The sequence below is a fragment of the Diaphorina citri genome, unplaced genomic scaffold, assembly GCF_000475195.1.
Source record: "Diaphorina citri unplaced genomic scaffold, Diaci psyllid genome assembly version 1.1 scaffold102, whole genome shotgun sequence".
Classification (NCBI taxonomy): Eukaryota; Metazoa; Arthropoda; class Insecta; order Hemiptera; family Psyllidae; genus Diaphorina; species Diaphorina citri.
Genome location: NW_007377539.1, coordinates 257,010 through 279,589, shown reverse-complemented (window position 1 = coordinate 279,589; position 22,580 = coordinate 257,010). Strand labels below are relative to the sequence as shown.

General features: G+C 41.4%; 2 protein-coding genes and 1 long non-coding RNA gene across 12 annotated transcripts in view; 2 read left to right on the top strand and 1 right to left on the bottom strand.

Annotated features, from left to right (window-relative positions):
• The window catches only part of LOC103524521 (GMP reductase 2-like), a 42,570-nt gene extending 26,722 nt beyond the window's left edge, over nt 1-15,848 (bottom strand). The window contains exons 1-3 of one of the 10 annotated variants that reach the window (XM_026819918.1): nt 15,718-15,848; nt 4,610-4,714; nt 3,898-4,017 (exon numbers count right to left, since the gene is read on the bottom strand). In XM_026819918.1, the coding sequence (XP_026675719.1) occupies nt 3,898-4,017; nt 4,610-4,699 (210 nt within the window). In that variant the 5' untranslated portion in view covers nt 4,700-4,714; nt 15,718-15,848. The other 9 variants (XM_008489543.3, XM_017449648.2, XM_008489542.3 and 6 more) reach the window with 9 other exon arrangements.
• The window catches only part of LOC103524522 (geranylgeranyl pyrophosphate synthase), a 47,930-nt gene that overhangs the window by 23,413 nt on the left and 1,937 nt on the right, over nt 1-22,580 (top strand). The window contains exons 5-7 of the mRNA XM_026819919.1: nt 18,383-18,522; nt 19,143-19,245; nt 19,741-19,804. Of these exons, the coding sequence (XP_026675720.1) occupies nt 18,383-18,522; nt 19,143-19,245; nt 19,741-19,804 (307 nt within the window). The remainder of the gene's footprint in view (nt 1-18,382; nt 18,523-19,142; nt 19,246-19,740; nt 19,805-22,580) is intronic.
• LOC113465410 lies at nt 13,338-14,372 on the top strand. Its single transcript, XR_003390137.1, has 3 exons — nt 13,338-13,761; nt 13,942-14,162; nt 14,309-14,372. It is a non-coding gene; the product is annotated as an uncharacterized LOC113465410 (long non-coding RNA).

Sequence of the window (22,580 nt, the reverse complement as noted above, 5' to 3'; positions counted from 1 at the left end):
CCTCTGTTACGTTAGGTCTGCCCCCGCCGAGGTCTTCATCTCTTCTAAGGGCATATTTCGAATTTTTTTTTGGGGGCCCTGAAAACAAATAGCCCTAAAAGTCGGGTTAAGCTTATACGAATCTTCTCTACTTCTGAGCCGCCCCCTGTCTGGAATTGCATTGTCCCAAATAGCCCTAAAAGTCGGGTTAAGCTTATACGAATCTTCTCTACTTCTGAGCCGCCCCCTGTCTGGAATTGCATTGTCCCAAACAGCCCTAAAAGTCGGGTTAAGCTTATACGAATCTTCTCTACTTCTGAGCCGCCCCCTGTCTGGTATTGCATTGTCCGACCATCTGACTAAACTACATAACTTCGCCATTCATTAGTCTGCCCAACCTAGACCCCATGATTGAACAAAACTATCCATCACAACAAGTGGTCATAAATTATTGGAAGTCAGTCTCAGTGGTGTAGTTCCAAATGGCTAAAATAAATAAATAAATCATCTCCACCGCTTTGGTCTAAAAACTTCTCCTATTTGTTCCTTATGTAAGCCTTAAACAGTCAACTCAGGTCACCTGAACTCCTGGCTAAAATAAATGCAATTTCCTTGTGATGTTATTATGTCACAACTTTGGTGCTCACTGCAGCAATGTAGAATTTTCCAAATATCTCAATAACAACCAGTGTTTACCTACCATGCTGGCACCGGTCGCTAAGCGCATTTACATGTTACATGTCATAGCTACTCATTTTCCTCACAATACTGAGAGGGCCCCGCAACAGCCAGTCACGGAATTAATCATTTGTATGATACAAATTTTTTGACCCCGTCAGGAATCGAACCCGCGTCTCCCGCATGCAAGGCGAGCGCAGTGACCCCATAAAGTAAAAATAGTACTCACAACTTCGGAGTTTGACATTTCTAGAGACCCCTTGCGTTTTTTCCTAGCCACCCTATTATTAGGTCCTACCTAAATATTCCATTCATTACATTCATAGAATCAAGGGTTGGACTATTTGGATTCACAAATGGAAACGCCGAAAATACGTTTTATTCGGAACGATATATTGAATGCCTTTTGTTTCTATTATGGTCTTTTATTACCTATGGTCACTTGAAAGATATTCTTGGAATTTTTGTGCAACAAAGTCTGACCCAAGCACTACACCATTCTTGGAATAAGTCTGACCCAAGAACCTTTTTTTTATTTCAAGTATATCAATGGGTAAATATTTCTAAAAAGCGTATTCGCTTTCGTCGGCCAAAAAAAAACTAGAAATTGAAAAATAATTTTATAATAAGCAAATCATTTCAGCGGTGATGGTACGTTGAATTGTTGAATGCACCAGTTCCAGAATCGCTGATGTGAATTTGAGCAACGTTGCGTTCATTTGGTATCCGGATGGGTGATTGTGAGCTGACCCCTGCCATAAAGTAAAAATAGTACTCACAACTTCGGAGTTTGACAGTTCTAGAGACCCCTTGCGTTTTTTCCTAGCCACCCTATTGTTAGGCCCTACCTAAATATTCCATTCATAGAATCAAGGGTTGGACTTTTTGGATTCACAAATGGAAACGCCGAAAATACATTTTATTCGGAACGATATATTGAATGCCTTTTGTTTCTATTATGGTCTTTTATTACCTATGGTCACTTGAAAGGTATTCTTGGAATTTTTTCGCACCAAAGTCTGACCCAAGCACTACACCATTCTTGGAATAAGTCTGACCCAAGCACCTTTTTTCATTATTTCAAGTATATCAATGGGTAAATATTTCTAAAAAGCGTATATTCGCTGTCGCCGGCCAAAACAAAAAAAAGCTAGAAATTGAAAAATAATTTTATAATAAGCAAATCATTCCAGTGGTGATGGCACGTTGAATTGTTGAATGCACCAGTTGCAGAATCCCTGATGTGAATTTGAGCAACGTTGCGCTCATTTGGTATCCGGATGGGTGGTTGAGAGCTGAGAGGCTGACGAAAAACGCCAACTCTGTCTGAACACGGGAAAAGGCGAAGAAGACGAAGTAGAAGAAGAGGATGAAGAAGAAGACAGCGGGTTACCACTCGCACGACACGTAATGAATGAAAAAGCAATTTACTTTGCTGTGGAAATGAAAACATGACGCCGATAGCGTTGTCGTGGCAACAAATTCCGGCGTCACACCCTAATCATCAAGAACAAGAAGGAGCACCCACCCCATCGCCTTTTGAAATGACAAATAGCTTCATGATAAAACAAAAGCTATGAAAACCTCTGAGAAACCAAATTGGGTAGACTGGTTTCTATTTTCGACGTCCGACCGGCCCGAATGTTTCTTAGGCTAGCCACTCACTATCAGGTGTCAGGTCAGTTCTACCTGATAGTGTGTGTCCTCTGTCCTCATCAGGTAGACCTGACAGACAGACTTTTTCAGCCGTACCTGTCAGGTCTACCTGATAGTGTGTGTACTCATCAGTTGTCAGGGATACCTGTCAGGTCTACCTGATAGTGAGTGGCTGGCCTTAATAAACCTTTATCATTTGATTGAAAATAACTGAAGGACAGCACACAGTGATAACAAAGGCCTACTTTACAATTGCAAGCTTTGTTGCAGCCGCTGGATTTGACATAACGAAACAAGTTTACATCAGAGTATCACTTGATTACTGTACTGATCAGTGATCACTAATACAGTAAATGTTGACGCTTTTACATTGATCAGTTGATCACTCATGTACTAATAAAAAGTAATAAATGTTGACGCACTTTATTATAAATTTACAACCCTGATCAGCCTTAACCGTTGATTATTTATTGTTGATAAACACGACATTTTGATAATTAGCTGATTAACACTAATCGGAGCTTAATCAGTCGGTTAAATAAAAGGAGAAGGGGCAGGCCGAAAATGAGATGGAGAGATAAAGTGGAGGGAGGACCTTAGAGAGAAAGGATGGAGAAAAGAGGAAACATTGGATAGACGGATATGGAGAAGTAGATTACGAGATGGAAACGCCGACCCTGAATAGAATTGGGATAAGGTAGAGTAGAAGAAGAAGAAGAAGGAGAATCAGCCGGTTAAATGCGATTGATAGACCGGCCCTAATAATAATAAAACTAATAATGCTGCCTTAATGCACTAATTACGCTGGCGAAGCATGCTTCAAGGCAACATGTAGTATGACTGCATGACTAGCATACTCCCAGACCATGTCAATGTAATGCAACACTGCAAAATCTTTGAACCATGCTGCATGTTGCTGTTCCCTCAGTGTTTATTTCTTTTAAAATCTTTTATAGAGGAAACTGTAACTTCTACACTTTACACTACCCTTCAAGCTAACTACATAGGCTGGGTTGCCTCACACCCATCCGATCAAACTTTCAACCTAAGACCAGCCACTCACTATCAGGTAGACCTGACAGGTACACCTGATCAGGTCCGCCTGTCAGGTCTCCCTGATAGTGTGTGTGCTCATCAGGTGTCAGGTAGACCTGACAGGCGAACCTAATCAGGTGTACCTGATAGTGAGTGGCTGGCCTAACGTCTTGTTACAGTCGCTCCATTCTTCCATTTTTCGGAGAATACTAGGCCGTATTTAGGAAGCCCCCCACATGGGAGAGTGACCTAATGGCCAAGTTCCCCACATTTGAAAACAACCCACTTGCTGACAAATCACCCATATCCACCTCTTCACAATGACCTTATCTAACCCGAGTAGGAGCAGCACGCGATTGTCTCACCCCTCCAGATGTTGAGCTTTAATGGCGGTTTTAAAGCTCTTAACGTCCCGTTAGCAGCTCTAATTTTTGCCGAATGGTCGTGGCGAAATACAGAACCCATCCAGATAACGACGTCTAACGTGTTTTAATCCATCGGGAACTGGTGAATTGGAAAATGAGCACATCACTTCGTTCGATGACTTACCTTGGCTAAATGTTTGGCCATCTCAAATGTGCCGACGGTATCCATGTTGGCGGCTATTATGGGGACACCCTGGTAGGTTTTGCCGGAGTTGCGGAATGTGAACGTTCGTGTGATATCCACCTGAAATAAGTATAAGTAATGCTTTATTTAGACTGTCAGCTTAGAACAAGTTGTTCCATTCTACTAACAGTTTAATAGAGCACCTTTTTATTAATATAATTTTGTTTGGGGATTTGTCGTGGGGGGGGGGGTTGAAATAGGGAAGATGACAGGGTTTTGAATACCTTGGGTAGTTTATTGGTAACTAACAAGTTTCCGGTGCTTTACCAATCCGGTAGCTCGAATGCGAGAAAAGAACTTTCCAAGATCGAAGGCCAGTTGATCGAAAACCTTCCTAAAAATGACCTTTTTCTAATCAAGGGTGCCAGAAGGCTCGCGAACTTAGAGATCGAAGCGCTACCGCTACCCTGCCTAGCTGCCTATGTTGTTAACACGAAATGGAGTTTCAAGGTTTTATAAATAACAAATCCTAGGAGAGGCATGCTCTTAGAAGTGCCAAGTGTAAGAGATCCCAGAACTGCTGACCTAAATAGATTTTTATTTTTAGAACTTACTGTATAGCTCTGATGTATTTGTCTGATAAACCCACGACATCCCGTCCACCCCGATTAAGAATCCCTGATCTATGTAGATCTAGATCAATTGATCTTACCTCAGAGCGAGATTTGAGTGTGCTTCTTTTCGGCCGAAGCATAACATCCTTGAAGTCCAGTTTGATGTCGTTAATAATTTTCTGCGCCATGGCTGTCAGAAACTTCTGAAACATGGTGCAATAATATTGATGATTAATTTGAGAACGGCCAGTGACTTTACAGTGTTGATTGGATGTCGCACTCTATGTCTCGCTTCTTGTGTGTTTGGCATTAGTTTTGGTCTGGTTATCTTATTCCGGCCACTCACGCTCAGACGGTCTCTCGTCAGACTGCTGGAACGTGTGTGCCGAAAAAAGCTTCCACCTGTACTCTTCAAACCGTCTGAAATACCTAGAAATCGGAAACTTTTTCCGCCTCCCAAGTTCCGGTGAACTGACAGACCTAGAGCTGTCGGAACTTGAGTGGCCGGCCTTGAACGGTGAGTTCAATTCGGATAAAAGTCGACAAAAATGTTCCACACACATGGAGAATTGCCCGGTTGGATCACGGTTCCGTAAAGGGTGGTAAGGGCTCATTTTTGAGAGTGTTTTCGAAAGTTAAAAGTAACCAAGGGAATCGCGTAAAATCGGTCCTAAATTTCACACAAAGTGAAAATTTCCGAGTTACAAAACTTACCTTGAATATTACCTACAGCTAGAACTAACAAATAGCACAAATCACAAGTAAAAATAACAAAACGAAAACGTCCAGAGGGAAGGAAGGTACGACAAAATTAGGAAAAACAGTCCTGAAACTTTTTAATTAATAATAATTATTTAGATATTATTTCAGTTTGATTAGAGAGAGTACTTTTGTCACGAGAATATTCTAGTTTGTTTATTATTTTCAACAGAGTGCGTACACTAAACTGAAATGAACTAAACTTGTACACTAAAATGAACCGTGTTGTCAGTACGAAGGCTGCGATATGACAAAACCCTACTCTCGTGAACTGATCAACTATTTATAGCTGTGGGTAGGTGTAGGTCGGTTGGGTATCCGAACTTCTAAAGGTGGTGCGTCGAGCCAAGTACAAACCTACGCAGTACCTGGAAATTCTCGGAGTTTCTTTTGGACAGAAAGGACTTTTGGGAAATTTGAGTATGATTGGACCACGGGGCGTCCAAAAGTCCAATCATGCCCAAACTTTAGGGAGGAAATTCCCTTTATGTACCTAACCTAGTTCTCTATTGATCGACAGAAAGGACTTTTGGGAAATTTGAGTATGATTGGACCACGGGGCGTCCAAAAGTCCAATCATGCCCAAACTTTAGGGAGGAAATTTTTTATGTACCTACCTAGTTCTTTATTGATTACAAACTTAATTATTTTTCATGTTTTATTAGGCTGTGTCCACAGTCCACACAGAGTCGACGCCGTCAATCGAAGAGGTTTTGTCGAGGCAGTGTACGGTTTCAGTCGTCGACTATGTGTGGAGGTGGACACAGCTTTACAAACGGACAAAACGATCGAGAAATATCGTGAGCAAACTCTCGAGCCAAATGCCGGCCTCTCACGCTCAGGTGATCTGTCAGACCGTCTGATGTGCCGAAACTTGTGTCCCCGGCACAATTCTGAAAAAACAAAGCTAAAGTTCACATTAGTGAGGACGAACCTTTAGTTTAGAAAGGGGTACCTACTAAACTTGGCCTTTGTTTTCACTCCTCGGTTTTTAAGGTATAGTAATAAATAGACCGACTACTATTATGCGGCTCGTGAGAACTGAGGATCCAAAATAAATAAATAAATAAAAATCACTAGGTATTCATTTATGTATTGTAAAAAAAATCCCTTCTTCATTTAAATGCACAATAAAATGGTTTTGTTTCTATTCTGGTCTTTTATTACTTACCTATGGTCACTTGAAAAATATTCTTGGAATTTTTACGAACCTATCTGACCCAAGCATTACACATTACACCCTTTTTTCATTATTTGAAGTATCAATAAGCGAATCATTTTAAAACCAATCCATGGCGTAGTGGTCAAGACGTTCGCCTGGTAAACAGGAGGACGTGGTGTGGGTTCGATCCCAGCCCGATTTTTCCCTTGCTAAATAAACAGAAAGGTTGAGTGCAAAGAGCATCCATTAGTAAAATTTTTGATGCCGAAACCAAATGTCAGCTCAACAGCCACCCTAGGGCTGTGATTGAGAGGCTGACGAAAAACGCCGACGGGAAAAGGCGAAGAAGAAGAAAAAGAAGAAGGAGAAGGACGGACGAAGGAAGAAGAAGGAACCAGTGGTATACCACTCGTTGTACGACGCGTAATGAGTGAAAAAGCAATTTACTTTGCTGTGGAAATGAAAACATGACGCCGATAGCGTTGTCATGGCAACAAATTCCGGCGTCACACCTTAATCATCAAGAACAAGAAGGAGCAACCACCCCATCGCCTTTTAAAATGACAAATAGCTTCATGATAAAACAAAAGCTATGAAAACCTCTGAGAAATCAAATTGGGTAGACTGGTTTCTGTTTTCGACGGCCGACCGGCCCGAATGTTTCTTAGGCCAGCCACTCACTATCAGGGAGACCTGATCAGCTGTCAGGTCTACCTGATAGTGAGTGTCCTCATCAGGTAGACCTGACAGACAGACTTTTTCAGCCGTACCTGTCAGTTCTACCTGATAGTGAGTGGCTGGCCTTAATAAACCTTTATCATTTGATTGAAAATAACTGAAGGACAGCACACAGTGATAACAAAGTTTGTAACTTTGCTCCATACACAAAAAGTCCACTCTGAAGCTTCGGTGATAGGGACAAATAGCCCTAAAAGTCGGGTTAAGCTTATACGAATCTTCTCTACTTCTGAGCCGCCCCCTGTCTGGAATTGCATTGTCCCAAATAGCCCTAAAAGTCGGGTTAAGCTTATACGAATCTTCTCTACTTCTGAGCCGCCCCCTGTCTGGAATTGCATTGTCCCAAATAGCCCTAAAAGTCGGGTTAAGCTTATACGAATCTTCTCTACTTCTGAGCCGCCCCCTGTCTGGAATTGCATTGTCCGACCATGTGACTAAACTACATAACTTCGCCATTCATTAGTCTGCCCAACCTAGACCCCATGATTGAACAAGACTATCCATCACACCAAGTGGTCATAAATTATTGGAATTCAGTCTCAGTGGTGTAGTTCCAAATGGCTAAAATAAATGAATAAATCATCTCCACCGCTTTGGCCTAAAAACTTCTATTTGTTCCTTATGTTCCTTAAACAGTCTTATGAACTCAGTTCACCTGAACTCCTGGCTAAAATAAATGCAATTTCCTTGTGTTATTATATGTCACAACTTTGGTGCTCACTGCAGCAATGTAGAATTTTCCAAATATCTCAATAACAACCAGTGTTTACCTACCATGCTGGCACCGGTCGCTAAGCGCATTTATATTACTCATTTTCCTCACAATATTGAGAGGGCCCCGCAACAGCCAGTCACGGAATTAATCATTTGTATGATACAAATTTTTGACCCCGCCGAGAATCGAACCCGAGTCTCCCGCATGCAAGGCGAGCGCAGTGACCCTAGCCATATATAAATATAAGGTGGTACGTCAAAATCTCTGAAAATTTCAAGTGGTACGTGTTTACTAAAAGGTTGAGAACCCCTGCCATAAAGTAAAAATAGTACTCACAACTTCGGAGTTTGACAGTTCTAGAGACCCCTTGCGTTTTTTCCTAGCCACCCTATTATTAGGCCCTACCTAAATATTCCATTCATAGATGCATTAGTTTTGGTCTTATGTCTCGCTTCTTGTGTGTTTGGCATTAGTTTTGGTCTTATGTCTCGCTTCTTGTGTGTTTGGCATTAGTGTTGGTCTGGTTATGTTATTCCGGCCACTCACGCTCAGACGGTCTCTTGTCAGACTGCTGGAATGTGTGTGCCGAAAAAAGCTTCCACCTGTACTCTTCAGACCGTCTGAAAGACCTAGAAATCGGAAACTTTTTCCGCCTCCCAAGTTCCGGTGAACTGACAGACCCTAGAGCTGTCGAATAGTCAGAACTTGAGTGGCCGGCCTTGAACGGATAAAAGTCGACAAAAATGTTCCACACACATGGAAAATTGCCCGGTTGGATCACGGTTCCGTAAGGGTGGTAAGGGATCATTTTTGAGAGTGTTTTCGAAAGTTAAAAGTAACCAAGGGAATCGCGTAAAATCGGTCCTAAATTTCACACAAAATGAAAACCCCATAGGCATTAACCCCACCCTTGATCAAACTTTATTTTGTACCTATAAATTTCGTTATCTACCATTTGTATATATTTATTTTGTAAATAAAGTTTGATCTAATGGTCTAATAATATAAATAAAAATCACTAGGTATTCATTTATGTATTGTAAAAAAAATCCCTTCTTCATTTAAATGCACAATAAAATGGTTTTGTTTCTACTCTGGTCTTTTATTACTTACCTATGGTCACTTGAAAAATATTCTTGGAATTTTTACGAACCTAATATCTGACCCAAGCATTACACCCTTTTTTCATTATTTGAAGTATCAATAAGCGAATCCACCCTAGGGCTGTGATTGAGAGGCTGACGAAAAACGCCGACCCTGTCTGAACATGGGAAAAGGCGAAGAAGAAGAAGAGGAAGAAGAAGGAAGAAGAAGGAAACAGCGGTATACCACTCGTTGTACGACACGTAATGAGTGAAAAAGCAATTTACTTTGCTGTGGAAATGAAAACATGACGCCGATAGCGTTGTCATGGCAACAAATTCCGGCGTCACACCTTAATCATCAAGAACAAGGAGAGCAGAACCCAGACATCGCCTTTTGCAATGACAAATAGCTTTCTCATGTTAAAACAAAAGCTATGAAAACCTCTGAGAAATCAAATTGGGTAGACTGGTTTCTGTTTTCGACGCCCGACCGGCCCGAATGTTTCTTAGGCCAGCCACTCACTATCAGGTAGACCTGATCAGGTGTCAGGTCTACCTGATAGTGAGTGTCCTCATCAGGTAGACCTGACAGACAGACTTTTTCAGCCGTACCTGTCAGGTCTACCTGATAGTGTGTGTACTCATCAGTTGTCAGGGGTACCTGTCAGTTCTACCTGATAGTGAGTGGCTGGCCTTAATAAACCTTTATCATTTGATTGAAAATAACTGAAGGACAGCACACAGTGATAACAAAGTTTGTAACTTTGCTCCATACACAAAAAGTCCACTCTGAAGCTTAGGTGTTAGGGACAAATAGGCCTAACCTAAAAGTCGGGTTAAGCTTATACGAATCTTCTCTACTTCTGAGCCGCCCCCTGTCTGGAATTGCATTGTCCCAAATGGCCCTAAAAGTCGGGTTAAGCTTATACGAATCTTCTCTACTTCTGAGCCGCCCCCTGTCTGGAATTGCATTGTCCGACCATGTGACTAAACTACATAACTTCGCCATTCATTAGTCTGCCCAACCTAGACCCCATGATTGAACAAGACTATCCATCACAAAGTGGTCATAAATTATTGGAAGTCAGTCTCAGTGGTGTAGTTTCAAATGGCTAAAATAAATAAATGCAATTTCCTTGTGTTAATATGTCACAACTTTGGTGCTCACTGCAGCAATGTAGTATTTTCCAAATCTTATATTATAAGAACAAGATCCATTCACAGTTCACACACTGATCGCTCTATCTCGAGAATCACAAGACCTAGAAAGCTGAAATTTGGTAGGAATATTCCTTTTATGGTCTAGGTGTGCAAAAAGAAAGGATTTTGCGAAAATCTAAATCGATCCTGATATATCAATTTTTGATGCTAAAATCTCCATAAGAAATACACAGAGTGCAGAGACTGCGGGAGAGAAAAGTTCCGCTCTCGACCAACATTTTGAGTTTCGTCAACCAGTGTTTACCTACCATGCTGGCACCGGTCGTTAAACGCATTTATATTCCTCATTTTCCTCACAATACTGAGAGGGCCCCGCAACAGCCAGTCACGGAATTAATCATTTGTGTGATACACATTTTTTTGAACCCGTCGGGAATCGAACCCGGGTCTCCCGCATGCAAGGCGAGCGCAGTGACCCCATAAAGTAAAAATAGTACTCACAACTTCGGAGTTTGACAGTTCTAGAGACCCCTTGCGTTTTTTCCTAGCCACCCTATTGTTAGGCCCTACCTAAATATTCCATTCATAGAATCAAGGGTTGGACTTTTTGGATTCACAAATGGAAACGCCGAAAATACATTTTATTCGGAACGATATATTGAATGCCTTTTGTTTCTATTATGGTCTTTTATTACCTATGGTCACTTGAAAGGTATTCTTGGAATTTTTTCGCACCAAAGTCTGACCCAAGCACTACACCATTTTTGGAATAAGTCTGACCCAAGCACCTTTTTTCATTATTTCAAGTATTCAAGTATATCAATGGGTAAATATTTCTAAAAAGCGTATTCGCTGTCGCCGGCCAAAACAAAAAAAAAAAAGCTAGAAATTGAAAAATAATTTTATAATAAGCAAATCATTTCAGCGGTGATGGCACGTTGAATTGTTGAATGCACCAGTTCCAGAATCGCTGATGTGAATTTGAGCAACGTTGCGCTCATTTGGTATCCGGATGGGTGATTGAGAGGCTGAGAGGCTGACGAAAAACGCCAACTCTGTCTGAACACGGGAAAAGGCGAAGAAGACGAAGTAGAAGAAGAGGATGAAGAAGAAGACAGCGGGTTACCACTCGCACGACACGTAATGAATGAAAAAGCAATTTACTTTGCTGTGGAAATGAAAACATGACGCCGATAGCGTTGTCGTGGCAACAAATTCCGGCGTCACACCTTAATCATCAAGAACAAGAAGGAGCACCCACCCCATCGCCTTTTGAAATGACAAATAGCTTCATGATAAAACAAAAGCTATGAAAACTTCTAAGAAACCAAATTGGGTAGACTGGTTTCTGTTTTCGACGCCCGACCGGCACGAATGTTTCTAAGGCTAGCCACTCACTATCAGGTGTCAGGTCTACCTGATAGAGTCAGTTCTACCTGATAGTGTGTGTCCTCTGTCCTCATCAGGTAGACCTGACAGACAGACTTTTTCAGCCGTACCTGTCAGGTCTACGTGATAGTGTGTGTACTCATCAGTTGTCAGGGGTACCTGTCAGGTCTACCTGACAGTGAGTGGCTGGCCTTAATAAACCTTTATCATTTGATTGAAAATAACTGAAGGACAGCACACAGTGATAACAAAGGCCTACTTTACAATTGCAAGCTTTGTTGCAGCCGCTGGATTTGACATAACGAAACAAGTTTACATCACTTGATTACTGTACTGATCAGTGATCACTAATACAGTAAATGTTGACGCTTTTACATTGATCAGTTGATCACTCATGTACTAATAATAGACCTGACAGACAGACTTTTTCAGCCGTACCTGTCAGGTCTACCTGATAGTGTGTGTACTCATCAGTTGTCAGGGGTACCTGTCAGGTCTACCTGATAGTGAGTGGGCTGGCCTTAATAAACCTTTATCATTTGATTGAAAATAACTGAAGGACAGCACACAGTGATAACAAAGGCCTACTTTACAATTGCAAGCTTTGTTGCAGCCGCTGGATTTGACATAACGAAACAAGTTTACATCAGAGTATCACTTGATTACTGTACTGATCAGTGATCACTAATACAGTAAATGTTGACGCTTTTACATTGATCAGTTGATCACTAATGTACTAATAGAAAGTAATAAATGTTGACGCACTTTATTATAAATTTACAACCCTGATCAGCCTTAACCGTTGATTATTTATTGTTGATAAACACGACATTTTGATAATTAGCTGATTAACACTAATCGGAGCTTAATCAGTCGGTTAAATAAAAGGAGAAGGGGCAGGCCGAAAATGAGATGGAGAGATTAAGTGGAGGGAGGACCTTAGAGAGAAAGGATGGAGAAAAAAGGAAGCATTGGATAGACGGAAATGGAGAAGTAGAATACGAGATAGAAACGCCGACCCTGAATAGAATTGGGATAAGGTAGAGTAGAAGAAGAAGAAGGAGAAGAGGAAGAAGAATCAGCCGGTTAAATGCGATTGATAGACCGGTCCTAATAATAATAAAACTAATAATGCTGCCTTAATTCACTAATTACGCTGGCGAAGCATGCTTCAAGGCAACATGTAGCATGACTAGCATACATACCTACCTTGTACCTTCCTACCTACTCCCAGACCATGTCGATGTAATGTAATGCAACACTGCAAAATCTTTGAACCATGCTGCATGTTGCTGTTCCCTCAGTGTTTGTTTCTTTTAAAAGCTTTTATAGAGGAAACTGTAACTTCTGCACTTTAACTACCCTTCAAACTAACTACATAGGCTGGGTTGCCTCACACCCATCCGATCAAACTTCCAACCTAAGGCCAGCCACTCACTATCAAGTAGACCTGACAGGTACACCTGATCCGCCTGTCAGGTCTCCCTGATAGTGTGTGTGCTCATCAGGTGTCAGGTAGACCTGACAGGCGGACCTAATCAGGTGTACCTGTCAGGTCTACGTGATAGTGAGTGGCTGGCCTAACGTCTTATTACAGTCGCAGCCGCCCAATTTGAGAGTTAATAAAACGAGTTTACATTAGTACATGTACCTACATTGTATACTTGTACACTCTAGTAGAGTAGTACCTAGTGCCTACTACACCTTGAATACAATGTACATACATTGTACTACAGTGCACAGATTACTCATACAGACACGCTTTAGATTTAGACCGAATGGATTGTGGGGTCCAAATTTTATTTATTTATTCTTCTGCTGCCAGATTAGGTGGCAACCCCCTATTAGAAGCTATACTGGACGAGTTACTTACCTGGGATACGCCAGACAGTCCCAAGTGAAGTGGAGGTGCTTGGTCTCTTTCATCTCTTCCTCCTACTTCTCCACCTCCTTCTCTTCTGCTGGTAGATTAGGTGGCAACCCCCTATTAGTAGCTATACTGGACGAGTTACTAACCTGGGATACGCCAGACAGTCCCAAGTAAAGTGGAGGTGCTTGGTCTCTTTCATCTTTTCCTCCACCTCCTTCTCTTCTGCTGGTAGATTAGGTGGCAACTCCCTATTAGAAGCTATACTGGACGAGTTACTTACCTGGGATATGCCAGACAGTACCAAGTGAAGTGGAGGTGCTTGGTCTCTTTCATCTTCTCCTCCACCTCCTTCTCTTCTGCTGGTAGATTAGGTGGCAACTCCCTATTAGAAGCTATACTGGACGAGTTACTTACCTGGGATATGCCAGACAGTCCCAAGTAAACTGGAGGTGCTTGGATAAGCTACTTCTTCCTTCTCTTCTTTTCCTCTCCTCCTCCTCCACCTCCTCTTCTACTGCTGCTAGATTAAGTATCTTCTGCTGGTAGATTAGGTGGCAACCCCCTATTAGAAGCTATACTGGACGAGTTACTAACCTGGGATACGCCAGACAGTCCCAAGTGAAGTGGAGGTGCTTGGTCTCTTTCATCTTTTCCTCCTTCTTCTCCTCCACCTCCTCTTCTGCTGGTAGATTAGGTGGCAACCCCCTATTAGAAGCTATACTGGACGAGTTACTTACCTGGGATACGCCAGACAGTCCCAAGTAAAGTGGAGGTGCTTGGTCTCTTTCATCTCTTCCTCCTACTTCTCCTCCACCTCCTTCTCTTCTGCTGGTAGATTAGGTGGCAACCCCCTATTAGAAGCTATACTGGACGAGTTACTAACCTGGGATACGCCAGACAGTCCCAAGTAAACTGGAGGTGCTTGGATAAGCTACTTCTTTCTCCTCTTCTTTTCCTCTCCTCCTCCTCCTCCACCTCCTCTTCTACTGCTGCTAGATTAGGTGGGTGTACCTGTCAGGTCTACGTGATAGTGAGTGGCTGGCCTAACGTCTTGTTACAGTCGCAGCCGCCCAATTTGAGAGTTAATAGGAAGTAATAAAACGAGTTTACATTAGTACATGTACCTACATTGTATACTTGTACACTCTAGTGGAGTAGTACCTAGTGCCTACACCTTGAGTACATACAGTGTATGAGTGTACTACAGTACACAGATTACTCATACAGACACGCTTTAGATTTAGACCGAATGGATTGTGGGGTCCAAATTCCAATTTTGTGGAAGTTCAATACAGATCGCTAATATGTACTCATTTCACTAGCATGTTGGCCGTGCTTCGCCACGGAAAATTGGTCATTACTTAATCTCATGGCACATCTAGATTGGCCACAACCTAAAGTACTGACCTGGCGTTAATCCAGTGATCCAATTTGAGTCTCGGATAGAAAATAAGGTCTTATATGATTGGAGAATGATTTAGAGGTGTTTGGAGAATGAATACGCTTCAAAGTTCAAACACAACACGAGACCCTTGTTTACAAAAAAGAGAGGAAAAAATTGTTTACTTTTTTCTTTAAAAAAATAATAAAACAAAAAAGAACGAACATTATCCCATCAGGATAAAATCCGCCCCGGGCGGGGATCGAACCCGCGGCCTAGCGCTTACAAGGCAGACGCACCACCAACTAAGCTAACTAGGCTGGCTAATTCCAATTTTGCGGAAGTTCAATACAGATCGCTAATATGTACTCACTTTACTAGCATGTTGGCCGTGCTTCGCCACGGAAAATTGGTCATTACTTAATCTCATGGCACATCTAGATTGGTCACAACCTAGAGTACTGACCTGGTGTTAATCCAGTGATCCAAATTGAGTCTCGGATAGAAAATAAGGTCTTATATGATTGGAGAATGATTCAGAGGTGTCTGGAGAATGAATAGGTACGCTTCAAAGTTCAAACACAACACGAGACCTTGTTTACAAAAAAGAGAGGAAAAAATTGTTTACTTTTTCTTTAAAAAAATAATAAAATAAAAATAGTAATGATAAGAAAAAAAAATATTAAGATAAAGAAATAATAGAACACATTTTTGTCATTGCAAAAAATTCAAACCGGGATGAAATAAGAAATTGACAAACCGGGATGAGATGAGAAATTAACAATTTGAGGAACACGTAACTCCAGGAACTTTCAGAGATGTGAAACTCACGCCAGTCGAGATTCAACTCGGAAACTCGGATATTCACGAGTCGAACGCCAAATGAGATAGTCTAAAACAGGAATGCAAAAAATTCAAACCGGGATGAAATAAGAAATTGACAAACCGGGATGAGATGAGAAATTAACAATTTGAGGAACACGTAACTCCAGGCACTTCCAGAGATGTGAAACTCACGCCAGTCGAGATTCAACTCGGAAACTCGGATATTCACGAGTCGAACGCCAAATGAGAAAGTCTAAAACAGGAACAAGAAATGGAAAATGGTGAAATGCAAAACGGGAGAACGAAGGAAAAATTCGCGCATGGGTATTATCGATGCCATTAGTCCATAGTATGGACCCCATACTCCACAGTTCTGTCTTGTAAGTGCTAGGCCGCGGGTTCGATTCCTGCCCGGGGCGGATTTTATCCTGAACGGATAATGTTCGTTCACAGAACGGTTGGCTTCCTCCTATCCTGTCTTCCTTCTCTCTTCTATTACGGGACGATAAGACGTTAGCAGTTACAGTTCCTTCTATCAAACCTCTTGGAAAAAAAAGTTGCTTTCCCAGCGCTAGGTCCCGGGTTCGATTCCTGTCCAGGGCAAACTTTACAACAATGAGAGTTAAGTCTAAAACCGGAACAAGAAGTGAAAATAATAAAATACAAAACGAGGGAATGGAGGAAAAATTCGCGCATGGTTATTCGGTTATTGTTGATGCCATTACTCCATACTCCATAGCCTGGTTAGCTTGGAACGTAGCGCGTCTGCCTTGTAAACGCTAGGTCGCGGGTTCGATTCCCACCAGTGGTGAAATTTATCCTAAACAGAATATTTACTGTAATGGAAAGTAAAATTTGTGCATGGATATTGTCGATGTCGTTAGCCCATGGCCTCGTTAGCTTGGAGTGTCTGCCTTGTAAGCGCTAAGTCGCGGGTTCGATTCCCGCCCTTGGTGAACTTTATCCTAAATTAAATAGACAAGGTTCGTTCTCGGAACAGTCTTTAGTGACCGGGGTTTTTTTTACCAAGCTGCCCGCCTCATATTAATCTCACGCAGTCTGAGTGGGAACGCGTTTGAGAAAGTCTAAAACAGGAACAAGAAATGGAAAATGGTGAAATGCAAAACGGGAGAACGAAGGAAAAATTCGCGCATGGGTATTATCAATGCCATTAGTCCATAGTATGGACCCCGTACTCCACAGCCTTGTTAGCCTGGTAGCGCGTCTGCCTTGTAAGCGCTAGGTCCCGGGTTCGATTCCTGTCCAGGGCAAACTTTACAACAATGAGAGTTAAGTCTAAAACAGGAACAAGAAGTGAAAATAGTAAAAATACAAAACGAGGGAATGGAGGAAAAATTCGCGCATGGTTATTCGGTTATTGTTGATGCCATTGGTCCATACTTAGCTTGGAACGTAGCGCGTCTGCCTTGTAAACGCTAGGTCGCGGGATCGATTCCCACCAGTGGTGAAATTTACCCTAAACAGAATGTTTACTGTAATAGAAAGTAAAATTTGTGCATGGATATTGTCGATGTGGTTAGCCCATGGCCTCGTTAGCTTGGAGTGTCTGCCTTGTAAGCGCTAAGTCGCGGGTTCGATTCCCGCCCTTGGTGAACATTATCCTAAATTAAACAGACAAGGTTCGTTCTCGGAACAGTCTTTAGTGACCGGGGTTTTTTTACCAAGCTTCCCGCCTCTTCATATTAATCTCACCCAGTCTGAGTGGGGCAGCGTTACCACTTGGCTAACCTTACCCTTAAGGGCCCTAATTAAAATTAGCCAATCAAGAAATATTGTTGGCCACTTGGCTAACCTTACCCTTAAGGGCCCTAATTAAAATTAGCCAATCAAGAAATATTGTTGGGCCCATTTTACGTCCGCACTTCAGCAGTCTATTCCTTTCCCCCTCCCCTTTGGAGGCGCTTTAACACTACGATCATTAGGTCGTTCGCGGAAAAATTAACAGGTGCCCATCCCAAGAAACGATAGACCAAAATCTAGGAATATTAAAGCGCATAATTTATTTTTCTACAGCAACAGGTCGTTCGCGTCGAATGTCGATCTTTTGACTAAGAGTCGCGGGTTCGATTCCCGCCCTTGGTGAACTTTATCCTAAATTAAATAGACAAGGTTCGTTCTCGGAACAGTCTTTAGTGACCGGGTTTTTTTTTACCAAGCTGCCCGCCTCATATTAATCTCACGCAGTCTGAGTGGGAACGCGTTACCACTTGGCTAACCTTACCCTTAAGGGCCCTAATTAAAATTAGCCAGTCAAGAAATATTTTTGGCTCATTTTACGTCCGCACTTCAGCAGTCTATTCCTTTCCCCCTCCCCTTTGGAGGCGCTTTAACACTACGATCATTAGGTCGTTCGCGGAAAAATTAACAACAGGTGCCCCATCCCAAGAAACGATAGACCAAAATCTAGGAATATTATTATTATTATTAAAAGAGGTTTGACAGAGGGAACGTAACTGCTATGGTCTTATCGTCCCGAAATCGAAGAGAGAAGGAAGACGAACCCACGGCCTAGCGCTTACAAGGCAGACGCACTACCAACTAAGCTAACTAGGCTGGGCAGTCTATTCCTTTCCCCCTCCCCTTTGGAGGCGCTTTAACACTACGATCATTAGGTCGTTCGCGGAAAAATTAACAACAGGTGCCCATCCCAAGAAACGATAGACCAAAATCTAGGAATATTAAAGCGCATAATTTATTTTTCTACAGCAACAGGTCATTCGCGTCGAATGTCGATCCTTTGACTAAATGGCTCATTTTTCTTTCAGAAACGGGCGGTCTGTTCATGATGGCCATTCGTCTAATGCAGTTGTTCAGTGACACCAAGTCAGATTTCACCACGTTGGCCGGTATACTAGGCCTCTACTTTCAAGTCCGGGATGATTATTGCAATCTGTGCTCCAAAGAGGTGAGTTTTTCAGGCTACATTTAAGTTTTCTTAGGTGAGTTTCTCAAGCATACTTTTATGAAATTTTGCTAAACAAGGTGTCGTGGATCCTTAATGAGACGGCAAGACAGCATGTTTTTTTTTTTTAAGAGGTTTGATAGAGGAAACTGTAACTGCTAAGGTCTTATCGTCTCGAAATCGAAGAGAGCAGAAAGACAGGATAGGAGAAACCCAGCCGTTCCAAGAACGAACATTATCCGTTCAGAATAAAATCCGCCCCAGGCGGGAATCGACCCCGTGCCCTAGCGCTTACAAGGCAGACGACCTACCACCCAAGCTAACTAGGCTGGCCTGTGTATCAAATGGGTGACATCAAAGAAAACCCTTGACACTGTGACCTGTGGTAACTCTCAGTGATAAGATCGGCCAGAAGTGAGTTCTACAGACTGAACCACTAGTTAAATATGGCTAGAGACCATCACCCTGGTGTATGGCTCATAGAAAAGATATTTTCTCTATTTTGTCATCACCTTTCGGCTATAGCTAAAGCCGCTATAAACAACAACAATGACACACTATAATAAAAAAATATTAATAATAAAAAAACTAGTTCCTGCTAATTTCTTGTTTTGGTTTTTCAGTACTCGGAAAACAAAAGCTTCTGCGAAGATCTCACTGAGGGCAAGTTCAGCTTTCCTATTATCCATGCAATCCAAAGTCGTCCTGACGATCGACAAGTTATTCGTATCCTTTATTTGACAAAAACACCTAACAAAATATCTACAATCTACATATGTAACTACACAGCCGTACTTAGGTGCATATTCCGGTTCTTTGAGTAAGGTCTGTTGTATTGTTTTCACTATTTTTCCAACGAGGTATTTTTGTTTACTACCTAAATTTATTATCATTATTATTTTTGAAGACATTTGATAGACGGAACTGTAACTGCTAAGGTGTTTTATCGTCCCGTAATTGAAGAGTGAAGGAGTACAGGATAGGAGAAAGCCAGCCAAACTTTAAAAACTTATCTGTTTACCATGAATTTTGCTCCGGGTGGGAATCGAACTCGCGGCCTAGGGTTTACGAGGCAGGCACGCTACCCTCCAAGCTAAATAGTCTGGCATGTTTCTTTTCAACTTTTTATGATTATTTTTAACTACTAAGTTAATTTCCTAATTATATTTTGTGACCCGAGTCCACACCCTTTCATTGTTTATTCTCAACTCATCCATTCAGAAATTCTGCGGCAGCGGACGCGAGATGTGGAGGTGAAGAAATACTGCATTAGCTTACTGGATAGGTAAGAAAGAATGTACCAAAGTAGCGTACTCGACATTATAGGTACATATTTACTTCAAGGGAGACAAAAATTGAGGAAGAACCAACCATTTAAGATGTTAGCTCTCATAAACTCTCATTAAAAATTTAACTTTTGGCTAGGAATCAGTAGTTTAACTTAGTATGGCCGGGGAACTTTAAAAAGGATACCAGCCGGGAATTTCCCTTGCTAAGAAAATAGCAAAGGTTCGAAAGACATCCACTCGTAAATTTTTCGATGCCTGAACCAACCGTCAGCCCAAAAGCGGTCACCCCAAGGCTGATTGAGAGGCTGTCAAAAAACACCGACCCCGTCTGTACATGGGAAACAGCTTACTGGATAGGTAAGAAAGAATGTACCAAAGTAGCGTACTCGACATTATAGGTACATATTTACTTCAAGGGAGACAAAAATTGAAGAAGGAAGAACCAACCATTTAAGATGTTAGCTCTCATTAAAAATTTAACTTTTGGCTGAGAATCAGTAGTTTAACTTAGTATGGCCGGGGAACTTTAAAAAGGGTACCAGCCTGGAATTTCCCTTGCTAAGAAAATAGCAAAGGTTCGAAACAAATCCACTCGTAAATTTTTCGATGCCTGAACCAACCGTCAGCCCAAAAGCGGTCACCCCAAGGCTAATTGAGAGGCTGTCAAAAAACACCGACCCCGTCTGTACATCGGAAAAGGTCACCCCAAGGCTGATTGAGAGGCTGTCAAAAAACACCGACCCCGTCTGTACATGGGAAAAGGCGAAGAAGAAAGTAATAGGAACTTGTTTTTATTATAATATTTATAATAGATCAGTTGCGCTTACTTGGGTGATATTTCAAAGTCATAGAGCAGGAAAAATGAGGGCCAACGGATTTTTTCTTTTTCTTCTGCGACTTCTAGATACCGAGATATATCGATTTAAAAAATACCGGTAAATCGTGAAGTTTGACGTCACGGCATACGCTCCCGTAGGCGATGACAACGGATTTTTTCTTTTTCTTCTACGACTTCTAGATACCGAGATATATCGATTTAAAAAATACCGGTAAATCGTGAAGTTTGACGTCACAGCATACGCTCCCGTAGGCGATGACATCGTAATTAATGACTCCCGCTTCGTTTGTTTGTGCGCAAGCGTTTCTGCGCATTTTGACGTGAAATCTGACGTCACTCTTTGAACTTTTTCATTAGAACGGCAATTGAAAATTGAATTTTCGATCTTTGAAAGTTGCTTTTTCGGAGTTTTGATCTCAGATTTGGTTTTTTCACAACTTTTTACGTAGGAATCGACCTTTTATTTATAATATTTTCCCAATTGCAACTCCTCCATTATTAATAAGTTCGGTTACGTGAAATCTGACGTCACAACTCTTTGAACTTTTTCATTAGAACGGCAATTAAAAATTGAATTTTCGACCTTCTAAAGTTACTTTTTTGGTTTGTGCGCAAGCGTTTCTGCGCATTTTGACGTGAAATCTGACGTCACAACTCTTTGAACTTTTTCATTAGAACGGCAATTAAAATTGAATTTTCGACCTTTTAAAGTTACTTTTTCGGAGTTTTGACCTCAGATTTGGATTTTTCACAACTTTTTAAGTAGGAATCGACTTATAATATTTTCCCAATTGCAACTCCTCCAATTTTAGGCTTTTATTCGGTGACTTATCATTATTTCCTGTTTTTCCCCTACAGGTTCGGCTCGTTTGAACACACGCGGGAGGTTCTGAAAGAGTTGGATGTCTCGGCCCGCACAGAGGTAGTTGACCTCAGATTTGGATTTTTCACAACTTTTTACGTAGGAATTGACCTTTTATTAATAATATTTTCCCAATTGCAACTCCTCCATTATGGCTCCTTTCTCAGCCTTGTTAGTTTGGAGGGTAGTGCGTCTACCTGGTAAGCGCTAGGTCGCGGGTTCGATTCCCGGACTTTATCCCAAGCCAATAAGGTTTGTTCTCAACGACTGGCTTTCTCCTATCCTGTCTACCTTTTCTTTTCGCTTTCGGTAAGATAAAACCTTAGCAGTTACAGTTTCCTCTATCAAACCTATCAAAAAAAAAAAAGGGAAAAAAAAATCTTTAACTTTTCAGTTTCTTCATACAAACCAAAAAAAAAAAAAAAAAAAAAAAAAAAAAAAAAAATGCATTTATTATCTAACTAGGTGTCTGATTTTTTTTTTTTTTTTCCTCACCATCGATTTTGTCATATTTGTCCGATCTTTAAGGTTTATATCTATTTTGTAGTTTTATTTTAAAAATATTGTACATAAATACATAAGACCTTGTTCAATTCAATTCAATTCAATTATTTTTTATTGTTTTATTGTTGTTTAGACTGCGGGAGTCAAGGGACTTTTCAGTCTCATTCTGGCAGTATAAACAGGGTGCCTCTATTCTCTAATCTCTTTTATTTTTCAGAAAAAGCTTCGGCCGCCAAAGCGAACACCCAGTCGGTCGAGGCGGGCGGCAACCCATCCAAATCCTGGTTTGATGCGAGCAAGGGAAAACCGGACGTGTCGTCAGGAGCGACTAACAGGATCAATGATCTGTTGTCGAGTGAAATTCAGATGCTAACACTGAGTAGTAGTGATAGCGAGTTGGACAATGAGACTAATGTGACTGAGCAGCGCGAAGGTAAATTTGTTATTTTTACTTTCTTTAAGGTGCCCGCAGAACGAGAAATTCAAGATGAAGGAAGCACAAAGATGAAGCCGTAAGATTAAAAAAAAAAAAAAAAAAAAAAAAAAAAAAAAAAAATTAAAAAAAAGG